The sequence below is a fragment of the Drosophila willistoni genome, unplaced genomic scaffold (assembly GCF_018902025.1).
Source record: "Drosophila willistoni isolate 14030-0811.24 unplaced genomic scaffold, UCI_dwil_1.1 Seg183, whole genome shotgun sequence".
Classification (NCBI taxonomy): Eukaryota; Metazoa; Arthropoda; class Insecta; order Diptera; family Drosophilidae; genus Drosophila; species Drosophila willistoni.
The window spans coordinates 448,745-469,315 of record NW_025814144.1 but is presented as its reverse complement, the minus strand read 5'-3'; the positions used below and the strand labels follow the sequence as shown (position 1 = coordinate 469,315).

The following is a 20,571-nucleotide window of genomic DNA, read 5'->3' as shown; positions in this document are numbered from 1 at the left end:
ATGCACAATGAGCAGACCATTTCATTAGTGCAGATCTTGTTGCTTGAATGCTTCAAACACCTTGTACACAATTGTACTTTTTTGGCTATTTCCACCCTTTTGTTAGGTGTTAGTGCTAAACTTATAGCACAGAAGTGCGCTATGCCAGGGACCTTTGCAGATCGGACAACTATCTTTTAACACAGCAACCGAGGTTTTTTGTAGCGGTTTTTTTCCTTTCCCATGGCACTTAGCGAACAATATCATTGCTCTAAATATTCCAAGAAATCTGACTCTCGAATAATTGTAGAGCCTCTCTGTCAAATTTCCAAAGTATAAGTTGTGCAAAATATTATTCTGATGAAGTTCATCGCACAAATTTGTTTTAATTTTAATTAAGTGCAATGACTCATTAAGTATGTCAATCACTCCCTTTACACTTTTTGCGGATTCATTGTTGATCATCGGTAAATCAACGATCCAACGTAATTATACTCCGATTATTCTCATACCGCTTGATTAACAGTTCCCAAGCGGCACTATAATTGTCAGCTGCACCTGACAATAGATGAGCTACCATGTTCCTCGCTTCGCCCTTTAACGCGGATTTTAAATAGTTCATTTTAAAAGTAAGGCTTAGATCCTCTCTTTTTCAATCAGTTCCGCAAATAATTCCACAAACAGGTCCCATTATCTAGGTTCTATAGAAAATCGGGTACCTGTATTTTTGGCACCTCCAGTCGTTCGCCTCTTACAGTAACATTCTCAATTTTCAAATCGTTTTTCTGATCGTTTATTTTCTCTTCTAATGCTACCAAGGTATTTCATTACGTATAAGTTCATCTCTATAAGCTTGGCACATCTCTAAATTCCTGAACAAGCATTTTATTTTTTTCGTACATAACTCTTTGCTCACCATGTCCAAATATAATAGATTAATGTATTTATAACTATTTTAATTTATATCGTATCTGATGATACTTTCGTTGACAACGTACGCCACTGCTGTCCGCCAAGTAGAGTTTTCCAGGTAGGATTTGCCGATAGTCTGCTGCTGCTTGTTTGCCAATGGGTAGGGATTGCCGATAGTTCGCTGGTAGCTCGACGCTTCTTTACAATCGTCTCGCCTCCATTATCTATATTGTTGCTCTGCTGCTGTTTCTAGTTGCCGACTTGCAACTATATATAGTATACACTATATATAGTGTAAATATACATTTACACTAGTTAACTTCTTCGATATTAGGGCTTTGAATACGCCACACACAAGAAAAAACACTCCAGCCGCCGAAATTACTACAATTGCTCCACTAGCCGAACTGCCTTTAAAATCGGACATATTTTTATTTTGCTACCTATAGCTGATCTTAGCATTTACACTTGCATAAGAATCCAGACTTTAAAGAGCTGCTTCAATCTCTGAGTCTCTTACCACTGCTGGGGTAAAAACTGCAGAGTTCCTTTTTCTCGAAGGACCAAAATGAACAGGGATTCCAGTTGAATTCAAAATTATGAACTGATTTTATTTACAAAAGTATGGAGCTTATACAGGGAATCTTAGACTATAGGAAGTAACAAATGTTCTTAGAAGATCTTATTCTAGTACGACTCAAACCCACGTAACCGCGGGTTGAAAAATTTTTACTATTTTGGGCACGGCGTCGGCCACTTGACATCCTGCCGTTGTGATCTTTAGGGTTAGTTTAGAATTACAAGTGTTTTTTCACAACGTGTGTGGCTGATTGTAATTCTAGTCATATGCTAGGTTAGTTGTTTGTGACAAAGTACAGTTGTATTATATTTTTTTAACGCATCTGATTTGGCGAAGCCGCTTCAATAATTCAATCTGGAAAGAAGAGCATAAATAGTGACAAGATGATGGTGTAGGTGAAAGTAAAATGGAGAGAATGTAATAGAGAGGGCTGGCTATTGTTTATGAGGCAACTCAAGGGTACACTTTTTGGGCAACTTTCTCAGAAGGTGAAACGAACTTGAAATGCGAAAATAAATGTACTCTTTAGAGAGCTATTTCGACAGTTTGTTTAAAGAAAGAACGAAATATCTTTAAACGAAGATCCCTGTACATAGGGCTACAATCTAGCTGCTGGTTGGCACAAGATGGGCAAGTCCATCGCATTAGGCCAAGCTCAGGCTTACTCACAGACAAACAAGAAAATTTGTCATAGTCACGGCCGTTAAGGCAAGCACACTTTAAGTGAATCAGATTATCGCAGAGTTAACAAGATATTGCTCTATACTGATCATCAAAACAATCAGGATGCTTGTAAGTAGGTAGACAACAAGCCACTAAAAAACAAAAAGAAACACAAATTAAAAAATATATAATAATATATACAAATTATATACACAGCACTAAGATAGTTATCGATACAAAATCAATAATTACAAATAAAACAAAGAGACAGCTAGTGCGCACAGCACAAGAAAGAGTTCAAGAACAGTTATAAGCCAAGTTTTGAGAGGTGGCGTTAAAAAACTGATTAACGCGGGAAAGAAGCTGAATGGTATGATCGGGGCGATGAGGGGAGCAACAGCAGAAGCATTGACGAGATGTAAAAAACCAGAAACAGAAAGAAATAAATTACACAAAAAAAACCAAAGGGCCGGGGCTAACTTCGACCGCGTCAAAGTTTGTATACCCTTGCAACTTTTTTGGTAAGTTTTTCCTTACCTATAGCCATCAATGTGGAAAAACGTTTAAGCTAAAAGGGCTAATGTGTCCGAAAGAACGGCCTACAATCTTAGCATAGGAAATAACGAAGATATTGATCAAAGTCACTGTTTTCCACCGATCGTTCCTATGGGAGCTATATGATATACTAACCCGATCTTTATCAAATTTGGCACAGTCATTAACAGATATATTAAACTAACAAATGTTTAATTTGAAAGCAATCGCGTCCAATTGACAAAAGTCACTGTTTTCGAAAGATCGTTCCAATGGGAGCTATATGATATAGTAACCCGATCTTTATCAAATTTGCACAGTCATTAACAGATATATTAAACTAACAAATGTTTAATTTGAAAGCAATCGCGTCAAAAGTAACGAAGTTATTAAGAAAAGTCACTGTTCGTGACTTATACAAGCCCACATGCAAAATTTCAACTCTGTAGCTCTAACGGTCTAAGAGGAGTTTGCGTTGATCGGGACGGACGGACAGACGGACCGTCGGACGGACGGACGGACGGACAGACGGACGGACGGACATGGCTATATGAACTCGTCTCGTTATGCTGATCAAGAATATATATACTTTATATGGTCGAAGATGCTTCCTTCTATGCGTTGCACACTTCTGACCAAAATTAATATACCCTTTTTGCAAGGGTATAAAAATAATTATTTTGCCAAATTTTGCAATAAAACAAAAGGGTGTCAAGCAAAACACATCGGCGAAAGCGTAATCGAACTAAGCACAATAAATAATTTAGAAAAACAATAAATATCGATAAAAAAAAAATCAGGAGCCATCAAAAATACGACCGTCACGTCAAAGAGCAGAAACTTATAATGAACCTAAAATCTCTTCGATTACTGAAATTCGATTACTAATTAAAACAATTGACATCACAAAGAAATCAGCATTGGATAGTCATCTTGGAAAATCGTCTTGAAAAATCGTCTTAGATATTCTTTGTTGAACTTGTTTATCACTAACCTTTACGGCATTGTCCTAGACCTTGGTTATGCCGTTCATTAGTTGTTCCAGTAGTTTCATCTGATTTTTAATTGTGGCTTCGTCTCGCTTTATGATGTTTAATGTTTAGTCAATTACAGATGTCTGGTTTTTTAGCAAGGTCAATAAGTATTCTTCATTCGATTTAACTTTTCGTATGGTGCCTGCATCTCTGTTTTATACTTTAAGTCCAGCACACCAAATAAACCATTTGCAACGTTCCCAATTATATCTAAAGGCGATCTTTGTTGGCGTTCTATGTGAAGGAGATCACTTCCTATACACAGCTCTGTGTTGGCATGCTCAAAGTGTCTCGTCGGTTCACCACACGAACGTATCCATCCAGGCCTGAATATAATTTTACAGTTCGCCCAATGCAAGATTGACACATTATCCTCTTTTAGAATTAGCATTATGCCTTCTTTGACATTGTTTCTGTTTGTGTTTAGATTACATAAAATAAGATAACAATAAGACAAACATAATATAGAACAAATGGAAATGTATATCAAGATTAGTATGTAACCCGATTATGGATATCGATGGCTCATCAGTCATAAGTAGATCTGATATGGTCGGCAGTTAATAATAAAGACCTAGTTAATTTAGCTGCTATGGTTAGCTATTATCAATAAAGACGTATTTTGCTGACCTGGTGAGCGCTATATTTTTACTATAAAAGAAATGCATTATTCTTAGTGTAATAGGCTGTTTCGTTTGAATTGTTTATATATATATTTATTATAAGTAAATGTAATCTATGATTTTTATCCTCGTTAGCACGACCGATCCGCAAAGCTCGTTCAACCCAGACTGACTCGACGCTCTCTCGTACTTCGCTCTCATTTAGAGACGAGCATGTTCTCTCTCTGAGACATGAGAGAAGAGGAACTACCGTCTTACGTGAGCAAGCCTGCTACAATTCGGCCGTCCTGACAAAATAAGATTCCTGATCTTGGGTGGTATACATTATTTCATATCTTACGAGCTATACATTTTTTTTGTTTATATCTTACAAACTATTACATACATTTTTTCTTTATTTCTATCTTACATCAATTATTAAAACAAAAGTTTATGATTACATTAAAGTCAACTATTTCAAGTTCTTAACCAGGGCTTAATATTTTGGCCACACCATACTCCCTGATAAGGGTTACGGGAAAGTTGAAATCCCTCTACATCTTTCAGTAAAAATCTGTTGTTTTTCAGGACTTTATCTACTACATATGGTCCTTTTGTTTTTTGGTATTAATTTTCGAGATATTCCGTTGTACTATCGAAATTTTTAACCATGACATAGTCCCCTATTTTATATTCTTTTTGCCCTGTTCTTTTACTATTGTAATACCTTTCATTGTATGCTTGTGCTTTTTGCTGGTTTAACGCTGCATTCTTTCTTATCATTTCAAGGTTTATTTGATTTTCTGTATTTCTTAGCTCTTTAATCTCTTCTTTCAGTTCGTCTGTAACTACTCCTCTTTGTTCTATGCCAAATAACATTATACTGGGGTACTGTTGTATACTTCTGAAGCGTACTAAAATACGCTTTTAAAGCATCTATTGCTTCTTTTGTTTTTGTGGTTTTTGTTGTATATAGCCTAACGAATTTCGTAAAACCGTCTACTACTGCAAATATGTGTTTTTTAGACCTTCCAGCTTCTATTGGTCCATAGTGATCGATATGGATTAGCTCGAAAGGTTTATCGCCTTTCGGTATACTGTTCAGAAATCCATCGCCTTTGCCGCATTTAGGTGAGAATGCTATGCATCTTAGACAATTTTCTATATGTCTCGTTGCTTTATCCTTAAGACTTGGGAACCAATAACTTTTGCCTATTGCGTCCAACATTTTGTCTCTACCTACATGGCCTAATTCGTCGTGGTATTTGTATAAAACGTGATTTTCCATTTCTTTTGGAACGTAGAACAATATTTTCTTGTCATTAGACTTTCGGTATAATACTCCGTTTCTCATTTCAAACAAGTTGTGCTCTGATTTTTCTAGCATTTCCTTTATTTTTTTTCAGTTCTAAGTCTTTTGCTTGGCAAATAACTAGGTTGTGCTCGAAGCTATTCGGTTCTATTACCATGATATTGGTGCATCTGCTTAACGCGTCTACGTGCTGCATTTGCTTCCCTGATCTATGCGCTAACTCGTAGTCGTACTCTTGAGTTCAAGGGCCCATCTCGCGATCCTAGGGTTTAATTCTATCTTATTTAGTGTAAGAGTCAGAGAATTGCAGTCAGTTAAAATTTTAAATTTCTTTCCTTGGACATAAATCCTAAATCTGCGCAGGGAGTACACAATCGCTAACGTTTCGAGTTCAAAACTGTGATACTTCGACTCAACCTCGCTTGTTCTCTTCGAAAAATAAAATATTGGGTGTAGTTTTTTATCCGCTTTCTTTTGTAATAAGACCGCCCCAAAACCTAATGCGCTTGCATCACAATGAAGCTCTGTATCGTCTCTGGGTCATATATCGCCAATACTGGTGCTTCCAATAGTATTTGCTTCAAGTTGAGAAAGCATTCTAATTCCTCTTTTCCGAATTGAAATTCTTTGTCTTTTTTTTCATCAGTCGTACATAGGTTTAGCGATTATGGAAAAGTCTTTTATAAATCTTCTAAAGTAGGAGCACAAACCTAAGAAACTTTTCACTGTGTGTACATTGCCTGGAACTGGAAAGTTTTTTACTGCATCCAAACCTTTATCGTCAGCACATATTTTGTTTTCTGTGATTTTATATCCCAGGTATTTTATACTTGACATGAAAAACTCGCATTTGTCCATTCGTAGTCTTAATTTGTTTCTTACTAACCTATCAAAAACTTCTTCTAGAGTCTGTAGGTGCTCGGTTGTATTTGCACTGGCTATCATTATATCATCCATGTATACTAGGACCTGCCCTTTTCTGATCATGTCTTCAAAAATTCGGTTTATAAACCTTTGGAATACATGTGATGCATTCTTGATCCCCATTGGCATTCTTAGGAACTCGTATTGACCAAGCGGGCGTGATGAAAGACGTGTATTTTACTGACTCTTTATCGACGAATACATGGAAATACCCATTTTTTAAGATCTAATTTGGAAAAAACACGTTTTTGACTAGTCTGTCTAACAGATCGTCGATCAATGGTAACGGATAGTTGTCCTTGATAATCATCTTGTTCAGTTTTCGGAAATCTATGCATAATCTGATGTCCCCTGTGTTCTTTTTCACTAACACTACTGGAGACGCATACTCCGAATCGCTTGGTCTGATAATTTCTTCTCTTATATATTCATCTAACAATTTCTGTAGTTTTTCCTTTTCAGAATATGATAACCGTCTTGGTGCGTAACTAAATGGTTTGCAATTTTCTAGGTTTAATTTCATTTCACATCTGATATTCGGTTTATCCGGTCTTTGCGCATTCACATACCTATCCCTGACTAGCTTATCAAAACTCTTAGCCGTTTTATAATCTATGTTTTCACCGATCACGTATTCTGGTTCTGGGTTTTCATTGTCGATGTAAAAAAATTTCTAACATTCTCCTCTCAAAGTTATCTTCCATATTTGTTTCAGACTCACTACGGGGTTCCTTTAATTTAATTTCTTCAATCCTATACTTTTCCTCATTTGTACCTTTAATGATATTCTTTCAAACTCTAAAGTCATTTCTTTATCTATGCATGTCCTTTTGTTAATAACATTGTATTCAATAATTTCCTTATCTGCATTAACATTTTCTGTATTAATTTTATAATTTGCACTAATATTTTCGTTTTCTGTATTACCCGTTACACTTATATTAACAATTTCATTTTCCATATGTTCTGACGTCAACATTCCAATTTCTTTAAAATTAACTTTTCTTACGTTATCGTGGCTTTGAGAAGTTACTAGCGCACTTTTTTCAAAAGAATCTAAATCTAATTTAAGATTACATGATGTCAAAAAATCCCTTCCTAAAATTACATCGCGACTCATAGATTCGTCTGGGATAACGAGTAAATAAAAGTAAATCTTTATTGAATTTTTCACAACGTAACATAGTAATTTTCCCAATGTAATGAGAGGACTTCTATTTAGCCCTTGATAAGATTGCTCGACAGAATAAAGATATGAATGATTAGGTAAATGTTTCTCTTGATTAAGGAAACTGGACTCCCGAATCTATGAGGCACGCTGCAATAAAGGAATTACTTGGCGAATCTACAAAATGTATAATGAATTCTCTTACGAAATTGTTGCTGCTCTGGTTCGTACGGTTGAGTCCATTAGTTTCACGGTTGCCCGTGGTCACGGTTCACCAGGTGTCCTCTAATGTTACATCTACGACAGCGCATCTCTTGGAGCTTGTTTGCTCTGCTAGTTTCGTTTTCATCTTTAGTTGCGCGTCGAATGTCCTCTAGATGTATCTCAGCGAAAGCAGCTAACATCTGCTTAGGGTTGGCGAAACATTGGATCCGTGCTTGAGTGCGTAATCCCTTGTCAGGTATACCCTCGATAACTTTATCAAGGAGCTCCTCTTCATCGATGTTAATATTGTTGGCTAACATTAGTTTGTCGTCCAGATAAACTGCAAACTTTTCGCCAAATTTCCAATTACGCTGTTCCAAATGACGACGCATTTGTGACTTGGACATCTTCTCTCCAAAAGCTGCCATTAACTGTTCGCATAGTACTGCTACTGGCTCGCGAATACGTGTAACCTCCGAATGAAGCCATGAATGTGCCTTGCCTTTCATCTTGCAAATGAATAGCATTCGTAAGTGAGTGTTGCATATGTTATACACTTCACCGATATTTTTAAGCTGAGCCACCCACTTTTTGGAGCACGATTCGCCATTGAAGTCCATCAATACTTCCTTCGCCAGTGAAAAAGCTATACCCATCGATTCGCCGTTTGAGTTGCCAGAGTATTGGTTGGTGGCTTCGACTGTGGCGTTGCCATTGATGGGAATGCTGCTGTCATCGATATTCTCATTAGCTACGTTGTTATCGATAACATTGCCAGTGGCGTTGCCATTGTTTTTCCGAATTCCTGGAAAGATCTGCCCAAATCGTGGCCATGCTCGATTCTAGGAATCAGCAGTTGAAGTTGTTGTAGTAATTGTTGAACCAACGCGACATCGTTGTTGTTTTGAAATTGGAGTTTACCGCTTCTTGTTGTACGCTTCTCGGAATTGCGTCGCCAATTGACGCTTCATTTAATTGGTCTGGGTTAGGCATCAATTGGATGTCGTCTATCATGTTCGTTCCAACCAGGTGGGGCAAGACCACGTGTTTCGACTGGCACACTATACAGACGATGCACTAATTCGTTTCTTGAGCCGTTTGTTGGCATGTTTAAAGTTGATAGCCATTGTTTTAGTTGGTCGAGGGTAAAATCGGATAGTTGAACTGCGTTACTCATAGTTTTGGGTTAGGAACACTTCTGATATTGTAATAGGCTGTTTCGTTTGAATTGTTTATATATATATTTATTATAAGTAAATGTAATCTATGATTTTTATCCTCGTTAGCACGACCGATCCGCAAGCTCGTTCAACCCAGACTGACTCGACGCTCTCTCGTACTTCGCTCTCATTTAGAGACGAGCATGTTCTCTCTCTGAGACATGAGAGAGAGGTACTACCGTCTTACGTGAGCAAGCCTGCTACATTAGTAAGATCAGGTACCAATTGTAGCTACATCGGGTGTACATCGCTGTGTCTTTGGCGCGCCACCTCTACCTTTGTAATCTCTCTCCGAAGTCCACCCAATTTATGTGTTGTGTAGTAGAAACGTCCAATATTTAAATTTGAGTTCGAAATATTATTAAGAGGCACAAATGCCGACACAGCAATTGTCCAGCACCATGCACTCATGGTGGTCTTGTTGCTTAAGAGGCAAATGCACTTGAATGTTGCGCACATAGTCTACCCCTTTTATCATATCAACCCTACCAGGTTTATTAAAGGTGTGGTCAGCTAGCACGTAAGTTTACCATATACCAATACAATTGCTTCAACCTTAAGAAGTTTTTTTTTTTTTAAGAATCACCCGTCTTTATTTTAATATTTACCTTATACTTAGACGTTCTAGTTTTTGTTCAAGATATGCCACTTATTTCCGTTTGTTTCTTGATCTTGGGTAATTGTAACATTTTAGCGGCTTCTTCAGATAAAATAATGCTCTGACAACCACTATCAAATAAGGCTCTTAATATGGCCAACAGTTTTAGCTGTGCCGTGACGCAAGTATTTATCCTCTCCTGTTTTTCCCCAAAATGAAGAAGGGAATGGTGTCCCTTGATGCACAATGAGCAGACCATTTCATTAGTGCAGATCTTGTTGCTTGAATGCTTCAAACACCTTGTACACAATTGTACTTTTTTTGGCTATTTCCACCCTTTTGTTAGGTGTTAGTGCTAAACTTATAGCACAGAAGTGCGCTATGCCAGGGACCTTTGCAGATCGGACAACTATCTTTTAACACAGCAACCGAGGTTTTTTTGTAGCGGTTTTTTTTCCTTTCCCATGGCACTTAGCGAACAATATCATTGCTCTAAATATTCCAAGAAATCTGACTCTCGAATAATTGTAGAGCCTCTCTGTCAAATTTCCAAAGTATAAGTTGTGCAAATATTATTCTGATGAAGTTCATCGCACAAATTTGTTTTAATTTTAATTAAGTGCAATGACTCATTAAGTATGTCAATCACTCCCTTTACACTTTTTGCGGATTCATTGTTGATCATCAGTAAACGATCCGACGTAATTATACTCCGATTATTCTCATACCGCTTGGTTAACAGTTCCCAAGCGGCACTATAATTGTCAGCTGAACCTGACAATAGATGAGCTACCATGCTCCTCGCTTCGCCCTTTAACGCGGATTTTAAATAGTTCATTTTAAAAGTAAGGCTTAGATCCTCTCTTTTTTCAATCAGTTCCGCAAATAATTCCACAAACAGGTCCCATTATCTAGGTTCTATAGAAAATCGGGTACCTGTATTTTGGCACCTCCAGTCGTTCGCCTCTTACAGTAACATTCTCAATTTTCAAATTTTTCTGATCGTTTATTTTCTCTTCTAATGCTACCAAGGTATTTCATTACATATAAATTCATCTCTATAAGCTTGGCACATCTGTAAATTCCTGAACAAGCATTTTATTTTTTTCGTACATAACTCTTTGCTCACCATGTCCAAATATAATAGATTATGTATTTATAACTATTTTAATTTTATATCCTATCTGATGATACTGTCGTTGACAACGTACGCCACTGCTGTCCGCCAAGTAGAGTTTTCCAGGTAGGATTTGCCCATAGTCTGCTGCTGCTTGTTTGCCAATGGGTAGGGATTGCCGATAGTTCGCTGGTAGCTCGACGCTTCTTTACAATCGTCTCGCCTCCACTATCTATATTGTTGCTCTGCTGCTGTTTCTAGTTGCCGACTTGCAACTATATATAGTATACACTATATATAGTGTAAATATACATTTACACTAGTTAACTTCTTCGATATTAGGGCTTTGAATACGCCACACACAAGAAAAAAACACTCCAGCCGCCGAAATTACTACAATTGCTCCACTAGCCGAACTGCCTTTAAAATCGGACATATTTTTATTTTGCTACCTATAGCTGATCTTAGCATTTACACTTGCATAAGAATCCAGACTTTAAAGAGCTGATTCAATCTCTGAGTCTCTTACCACTGCTGGGGTAAAACTGCAGAGTTCCTTTTTCTCGAAGGACCAAAATGAACAGGGATTCCAGTTGAATTCAAATTATGAACTGATTTTATTTACAAAAGTATGGAGTTATACAGGGAATCTTAGACTATAGGAAGTAACAAATGTTCTTAGAAGATCTTATTCTAGTACGACTCAAACCCACGTAATCGCGGGTTGAAAAATTTTTACTATTTTGGGCACGGCGTCGGCCACTTGACATCCTGCCGTTGTGATCTTTAGGGTTAGTTTAGAATTACAAGTGTTTTTTCACAACGGTGTGGCTGATTGGTAATTCTAGTCATATGCTAGGTTAGTTGTTTGTGACAAAGTACAGTTGTATTATATTTTTTTAATGCATCTGATTTGGCGAAGCCGCTTCAATAATTCAATCTGGAAAGAAGAGCATAAATAGTGACAAGATGATGGTGTAGGTGAAAGTAAAATGGGAGAGAATGTAATAGAGAGGGCTGGCTATTGTTTATGAGGCAACTCAAGGGTACACTTTTTTGGGCAACTTCTCAGAAGGTGAAACGAACTTGAAATGCGAAAATAAATGTACTCTTTAGAGAGCTATTTCGACAGTTTGTTTACAGAAAGAAACTTTAAACGAAGATCCCTGTACATACGGCTACAATCTAGCTGCTGGTTGGCACAAGATGGGCAAGTCCATCGCATTAGGCCAAGCTCAGGCTTACTCACAGACAAACAAGAAAATTTGTCATAGTCACGGCCGTTAAGGCAAGCACACTTTAAGTGAATCAGATTATCGCAGAGCCAACAGATATTGCTCTATACTGATCATCAAAAAACAATCAGCATGCTTGTATGTAGGTAGACAACAAGCCACTAAAAAAACAAAAAGAAACACAAATTAAAAATATATATAATATATACAAATTATATACACAGCACTAAGATAGTTATCGATACAAAATCAATAATTAAATAAAACAAAGAGACAGCTAGTGCGCACAGCACAAGAAAGAGTTCAAGAACAGTTATAAGCCAAGTTTTGAGAGGTGGCGTTTAAAAAACTGATTAACGCGGGAAAGAAGCTGAATGGTATGATCGGGGCGATGAGGGGGGAGCAACAGCAGAAGCATTGACGAGATGTAAAAAACCAGAAACAGAAAGAAATAAATTACACAAAAAAAACCAAGGGCCGGGGCTAACTTCGACCGCGTCAAAGTTTGTATACCCTTGCAACTTTTTTGGTAAGTTTTTCCTTACCTATAGCCATCAAAGTGGAAAACCGTTTAAGCTAAAAGGGCTAATGTGTCCGAAAGAACGGCCTACAATCTTAGCATAGGAAATAACGAAGATATTGATCAAAGTCACTGTTTTCCACCGATCGTTCCTATGGGAGCTATATGATATACTAACCCGATCTTTATCAAATTTGGCACAGTCATTAACAGATATATTAAACTAACAAATGTTTAATTTGAAAGCATCGCGTCCAATTGACAAAAGTCACTGTTTTCGAAAGATCGTTCCAATGGGAGCTATATGATATAGTAACCGATCTTTATCAAATTTGGCACAGTCATTAACAAATATATTAAACTAACAAATGTTTAATTTGAAAGCAATCGCGTCAAAGAGTAACGAAGTTATTCAGAAAAGTCACTGTTCGTGACTTATACAAGCCCACATGCAAAATTTCAACTCTGTAGCTCTAACCGTCTAAGAGGAGTTTGCGTTGATCGGGACGGACGGACAGACGGACCGTCGGACGGACGGACGGACGGACAGACGGACGGACGGACATGGCTATATGAACTCGTCTCGTTATGCTGATCAAGAATATATATACTTTATATGGTCGAAGATGCTTCCTTCTATGCGTGCACACTTCTGACCAAAATTAATATACCTTTTTGCACAGGTATAAAATAATTATTTTGCCAAATTTTGCAATAAAACAAAAGGGTGTCAAGCAAAACACATCGGCGAAAGCGTAATCGAACTAAGCACAATAAATAATTTAGAAAAACAATAAATATCGATAAAAAAAAAATCAGGAGCCATCAAAAATACGACCGTCACGTCAAAGAGCAGAAACTTATAATGAACCTAAATCTCTTCGATTACTGAAATTCGATTACTAATTAAAACAATTGACATCACAAAGAAATCAGCATTGGATAGTCATCTTGGAAAATCGTCTTGAAAAAATCGTCTTAGATATTCTTTGTTGAACTTGTTTATCACTAACCTTTACGGCATTGTCCTAGACCTTGGTTATGCCGTTCATTAGTTGTTCAGTAGTTTCATCTGATTTTTAATTGTGGCTTCGTCTCGCTTAATGATGTTTAATGTTTAGTCAATTACAGATGTCTGGTTTTTTAGCAAGGTCAATAAGTATTCTTCATTCGACTTAACTTTTCGTATGGTGCCTGCATCTCTGTTGCATACTTTAAGTCCAGCACACCAAATAAACCATTTGCAACGTTCCCAATTATATCTAAAGGCGATCTTTGTTGGCGTTCTATGTGAAGGAGATCACTTCCTATACACAGCTCTGTGTTGACATGCTCGAAGTGTCTCGTCGGTTCACCACACGAACGTATCCATCCAGGCCTGATATAATTTTACAGTTTGCCCAGTTTTACAGAACAAATGGAATGTATGTCATTAGTATGTAACCCGATTATGGATATCGATGGCTCATCAGTCATAAGTAGATCTGATATGGTCGGCAGTTAATAATAAAGACCTAGTTAATTAAGCTGCTATGGTTAGCTATTATCAATAAAGACGTATTGTGCTGACCTGGTGAGCGCCATATTTATACTATAAAAGAAATGCATTATTCTTAGTAAGATCGGGTGCCAATTGTAGCTACATCGGGTGTACATCGCTGTGTCTTTGGCCGCCACCTCTACCTTTGAAATCTCGCTCCGAAGTCCACCCAATTTATGTGTTGTGTAGTAGAAACGTCCAATATTTAAATTTGAGTTCGAAATATTATTTAAGAGGCACAAATAGTTATTTTTGGTTTGAGCTCAGTTTAGTGAATAATTCTTAATTCTGTTACAATTGTTTATTATAGCTAAGACCGCGTAGCTGCGCTGCCAGATATGCAGGCAGAGGATCGGTATGCTTATGTATAAACATATTTATGTATAAATGTATAAATTTTACATAAAAGTATGTAAGTATATATGCCGCCGCAGCGGGAGAGTGAGGATATATCATATTGCATATTGGGCCAGAGCGGCCGCGCGTATTATATTTGCCGACACAGCAATTGTCCAGCACCATGCACTCATGGGTGGTCATGTTGCTTATGAAGCAAAATGCACTTGAATGTTGCGCACATAGTCTACCCCTATTATCATATCAACCCTACCAGGTTTATTAAAGGTGTGGTCGGCTAGCACGTAAGTTTACCATTGTAACATATAAGCATTTGCTATATTCAATGGAGGAGCTTTCATTAATTGCGGCAATACAATTGCTTCAACCTTAAGAAGTTTTTTTTTAAGAATCACCCGTCTTTATTTCAATATTTACCTTATACTTAGACGTTTCTAGTTTTTGTTCAAGATATGCCACTTATTTCCGTTTGTTTCTTGATCTTGGGTAATAGTAACATTTTATCGGCTTCTTCAGATAAAATAGTGCTCTGACAACCACTATCAAATAAGGCTCTGAATGTGGCCAACAGTTTTAGTTGTGCCGTGACGCAAGTATTTACCCTCTCCTGATTGGGGTCCCTCGACGCTCGATCCTGGTCCGCCCTCTCGTTCCTTGTGTCTCCTCTGCCTCCTGCTCCGGACTTGTAATATGATTCTCCTGTCTGATGTCTCCCTTTTCAGAATAAATACCGGCGCGTTAATTTGCCGTAGGATATATCCTCTGGCTTTACTTCCACGCTACTTGCGTATTCTGATCTTTTTGGGATGTTATTGTCACCTCAGTGCCTCTGACTGCGTTTCTAAGAGGGTCTTTGCGTGCTCGTAGCCACAAGGATAGATCCTGTGGCCGTTTGTTGTAGGGCGGAATTCTCGCAGCAATTGGTGTTCGTCACGATATATAGATCCTGGAATTTCGGTAACAGGATATATCCTTGTACCTTCCAGTATGCTGGGAAATCGTCCTGGAGCAGTTTGACCTTTCTTGATTCTGGCCTGGGCACGGTGTTTTAGTCCTATTCCAAGGACTTGCTGGTTACAGGATAATTTGAGAGGTTACTCGTAAGGCCGTCTCAAATTATTCTGACTTTGCTTGATCCTTTCACTTGTTTTATTTCACTCGTCTGAGCTTTAAGGTTACTCGTAAGGCCTTAAAAACTCCTTGGTTGATCACGACTTGTAGACTTGATCCTTTTGCTTGATGGGCGTTGCCTTTGTATAGGCAGCTCCCACGGCCTCAGGAATGGATTGGTGTAGTACCGCTATACAGCTGGTACATTTCCATCGCCCTTTGCTTTCACCCACGCATCCACTTGTTGCTATGCGTGGTGAAAGTCCCGTATTCCTGACGCATATATGTCCACTTTCTTTGTGGCTGAGCGCCCATTCATTTCCTTGTCCTTGTCTAGCTCCCTAGCGCCTATGTGCTTCCATCACTTTCACGCATTGGGCGTCGCTTTCTATTGGCCGCCCATCGTATCCCGTTGACTCTCTCCGCTTTCCCTTTTCTGGCGGCGCTGCGTCGCCCGTCGCTCCCCTCAATCCGCTTGTCATACCCCATACTTTGCTCATATTATTTCCATATATTAATATAATAATATTATATATATATTCATTACACTTAGTCTATAATTTTAATAATAATTAGCCTGATTAATTTTAATATACAACATCGTTTAAATTTCCCATGCAATGCACTTTCATACGCATATCGTATCTATTAGATAGCGGGCTTCCCCAATGCTCAATCCCTCCCCTTCGGTTCGCATATTCCCTAGCCAATCCACAAACCCATATCGTTTCATATAAATGCATGCATGCCCCGCACCCGTCTCACGGGCTTCCTTAGCCCTCACTTTTGTTCTCTTTCGCTCACAAGATTTTGCTGCTTGCAATCTAACTGCTTTCGTTCTCATGAGCGTGACGTAGGCAGAGAGCACCCTATTGGCCACCGTATTCTCCCTTGCTGTTACTCACGCATAGTATACGTGTGACGTGCGTGTATGCTTATTCGTATACTCATAAGCCCAGTACGCTAATGCATGCTTCCCTATATTTGCCTCTCTGTGCTCTTGATTTATCTTATGAGGCCAATGCCCTTTCTTTGCATGCACTTATGCCCTCAAGCCCGGTTTCATTTACTCTTATACAGCCACTAATATGCATTATGCCTCCCACGCATCTTCCGCTTGTACGAAATCGCCAGCGTTGCGTGGGGTTCGATCGGCCATGTTCGATTCACTCTTATACAGCCGAACTTATTATGCTACGTTTCCCACGCATCTTCCCGCTTGTACGAAATCGTCAGCGGTTGCGTGTGGCTCGATTGGCCCAGTTCGATCGGCCTCGTTCCTTAGCTCTTATACGGCCGAACTTATCGTGTTATGTTTCCCACGCATCTTCCCGCTTGTACGAAATTGCCAGCGGTTGCGTGGGGTTCGATCGGTCATGTTTGACCGACCTTGTTATATTTGTACATCTTTAGTCGATTTTATTCTTATACAACCAATTCTGTGCTTGGTCTTATATCGTATCTTTGGTTTGTGTCTTGGCTGCGTTTGTATCCGACCGTTTATTGTAGCTTGTTTGTTGTGGCTTGTTTGTTGTAGCATGTTTTTTGTGTGGGACATTATACTTGCCTATAATGTTCATCACACTCCCCCCCTTCTTCGGGAGGGATTTACCCTCCCCTGTCCCTTGTACCTTGTGTTTTTTTTCATTTTTTCATTTTTGCATTTTTTTCTTTCATGTATTGCCTTTGTGTTTTTTTTTTTTCTTTGTAGTTTTGGCATGTGTTTTGCTTGTTTTTGTTTTTGGGACTCAGCTCGCATCTTTTATTGGCCATTTGGCATCTTCTATTGTTGGCGATTACTGAGTATCCTTTCGTTAATGTTGGCGGATTAGGGCATCTTTTCCTTATATATCCCTTGTGAGTTTTTATACCATCACACCATAGGGTGAAATGGTATATCAAAGTCGCCAAAATGTATGTAACAGGCAGAAGGAAGCATCTCCGACCCCACAAAGTATATATATTCTTGATCAGGATCAACAACCGAGTCGATCTAGCCATGTCCGTCTGTCCGTCCGTCCGTCCGTCTGTCCGTTTGTCCGTATGAACACCTAGATCTCGGAGACTATAAGAGCTAGAGCCACCAAATTTTTTATGTAGACTCGTGTAGTATGTAGAGTGATCAAGTTTTTTCAAATTTTTGCCACGCCCCTTTCCGCCCCCGCAATTTAAAAAAAGCGTTTATCTCAAAAAACTTTTCTAGCTAGAGACACCATATTTGGTATGTATATTCGCTTAGTAAATGCACACATTTTGTATGTACAAAAATTTTGCCACGCCCTTTTCCGCCCCCGTAATTTGAAAAACTTGATTATCTCCGTATTTTTTTACCTCATGCAATCAATTTGGCACACTTAAATTTAATACTAATATCTACTAATATCTAATACTAATATCTAAAATACCAAATTTGATCAAAATCAGACAAAAAACAGTCGAGTTATGCATATAAACGTTTTTCCATAAGGCCGGAGTTGGCCGTTGGCTGGTGGGGGCGCTAGGGTGCTCGTATGATTGAGTGAGCGAGATACTAAGATATGCTTGTAAGAAGCATGTGAAAATGCATTTGTTTAATAAAGTTGAAATATTTGCTTTACTGGTGTATGGTATACCTAAGTCGGCGAGACGACTTACTTACTTCATTTTCTTTTGGCCCGTTCCGCATCTTTTCTTATACCTAACTTACATTTAAATATCCTACTTATTATACTCTCATTACGCCTAATTATCCTACTTATTATGCTCTCCTTTCTCTATATACTCGAATTACCCCCTGAGCTATCCTAATCCTATACCTATTTTGTCCCGCCCACACTATTCTAACTCTCCTCGGCCCTTCCTGTCGCACCATTTGGCCCACGATATCCGCCACCATCTCCGGCCAATCGCTCTCTCCTCCACCGCCTCATAACTCTCATGCCCGTATGGCACTGGGCATGAGCTTTGCCTGGCCAATATGGGCCGAGCACTGTCGTTGTGCCCCGTGGGTGCAGACATTTGTCTACTCAATGCCGGTCTTGGCCACACCCACGAATTTCCTGATATCTCGTTGCATTCCTGGCCAATAATATCTTGACGCAGTTCTAGTAATCGTTCGCCTGTTTCCTGTATGCCCTGCCGTTATGCAAGTGTGGTTTTCTTCCATCACTTGGTTCCGTAGCGTCTTGGGCACACACAATTTCTATGATATTACTTCTTCTTGGCCTGCTCTATGCGGAATATTTCTGTACACCTGTTTTCTATATGTAATCTGGATATTTCTGTGGTTGTTGTTGTATTTCTTTATTATATCTTGAATCCACTCACATTCTTTGTTTGCTTGTCGTAATCGGGCGCCATTGTCTACTATTCTTTGCACCCTTCCCTCGGTTGTGTTGATAGTGCATCGGCGACAATGTTTAACTTGCCCTTTCGATATGCTATTTCGAAATCGTATTGTTGTAATTCCAGTGCCCATCGAGCTATGCGGCCCGTGGGGCTCTCTATACTATTCAACCACTTCAACGCCATGTGGTCTGTCACCACCTTAAATCGGTATCCCTCGAGATATGGTCTCAGCTTGCGTACTGCCCACACTATTGCTAGGCATTCCTTTTCTGTTGCCGAATAGTTCTTCTCCGCTTGATTCAACTCTCTCGACAGATATGAAACCACTCTTTCCCCTTCCTCGGTGTTTTGTACTAGTATGGCCCCTAATCCTATGTTGCTTGCATCTGTCTGGAGTACGAACATTTTTGTGAAGTCTGGGCATGCCAATACTGGGTCACTCGTGAGTTTTTCTTTTACCGATTCGAATGCTGCTTGATGCTCTTCGCTCCAATGCCATTTGGTTTTTTCTTGAGCAGTACGTTTAACGGGTGTGTTATCATAGCAAATTTGGTACGAATCGTCTGTACCACGAAGCCACTCCTAGATATTGCCGTAATTCTTTTGTGGACGTGGGCGGCTTCAATTGAGCTATTGCTGCCACCTTGTCTGGATCCGTTGCAATACCGTTTTCTGTTACCAGGTGGCCTAGAAACTTTAGCTCTTTTCTGAAGAATTGGCACTTTTCAGCATTTATTCTTAAGTTTGCTTCTTTCAATCTCCTGAACACTTCTTGCAGTTGGTCTATGTGTTCTTTGATTGTTTTGCTTACTACCACTATGTCATCTTGGTAGGCGAACGCGTTTGGTATCATTTCTGGGCCAATGACTTGGTCCAGTGCCCGTTGGAACGTTGCCGATGCGGAGTGTAACCCGAATGGCATCACTTTCCATTGGAATAAACCTTTCCCTGGGACTGTGAATGCTGTCATTGGCCTGCTGTTTTCTTCCAACGGAATTTGCCAATAGCCGTCCTTCAGGTCTAGGCTGTATAAATTTCGCTTCACGTAGTTGGTTTAAGATCTAGTCGATGCGTGCCATTGGGTATGCATCTTTTATAGATTTTGCGTTAATCTGTCTAAAATCTACGCATAATCTCCATTTGCCCGTCTGCTTCTTTCTCAGCATCACTATGGGTGAGCTATATGGGCTTTGTGATGGTTCGATGCATCCCATTGTCAACAGTTCATCGACCTTTGTGTTGATTTCCCTGTATTTTTGGATTTTTTGGGTAATACCTTTGTTTTATTGGTATATCATCCTTCATTGTGATCCTGTGTATCCCTACTTTTGATGATCCCTTGATTTTCCCCAATTCCATCAGTTCGTGTTCTAGAAACCTTTGTATTTCTGTTTGCTCTTCCTTCTGTTCACCACGATCGATATGCGTTCGGTTATCCTGCCCTGCATCCTCTTTACCGTTGGAATTTTTATCCTGTGGCCTCCGCATGCTATTTCGGTATTCATCAGCCTTAAGAAATTCCATCCTAAGATTATAGCATCTATTCCGTCTGGCATGATGAGAAATGTTATGTTCATTTCTTTGTTTCCGAATCGAACGTATCCTGTCCACTGCTCGTTGATGTCTCTCACCTTC

At 39.0% G+C, this 20,571-nt stretch overlaps 1 protein-coding gene across 1 annotated transcript; it reads right to left on the bottom strand.

The window, feature by feature from the left end:
* Positions 1-7,818: 7,818 nt before the first annotated feature.
* On the bottom strand, positions 7,819-18,948 carry LOC124461025. Its single transcript, XM_047012616.1, has 3 exons — positions 18,916-18,948; positions 7,914-8,754; positions 7,819-7,858 (listed from the first exon to the last, which is right to left on the bottom strand). The coding sequence occupies exons 1-2, from the start codon at positions 18,946-18,948 to the stop codon at positions 7,957-7,959; spliced, it is 831 nt and encodes a 276-aa protein (XP_046868572.1). The 3' UTR covers positions 7,819-7,858; positions 7,914-7,956.
* Between the last annotated feature and the right edge of the window lie 1,623 nt (positions 18,949-20,571).

Coding starts and splice junctions, on each gene's coding strand:
- LOC124461025 (XM_047012616.1), bottom strand. CDS start 18,948: ATGGCGCCCGATTACGACAAGCAAACAAAGAAT. Junction 8,755..18,915: donor ACGACAAGCAAACAAAGAAT/GTGAGTGGATTC, acceptor GCTGATTCCTAG/AATCGAGCATGGCCACGATT.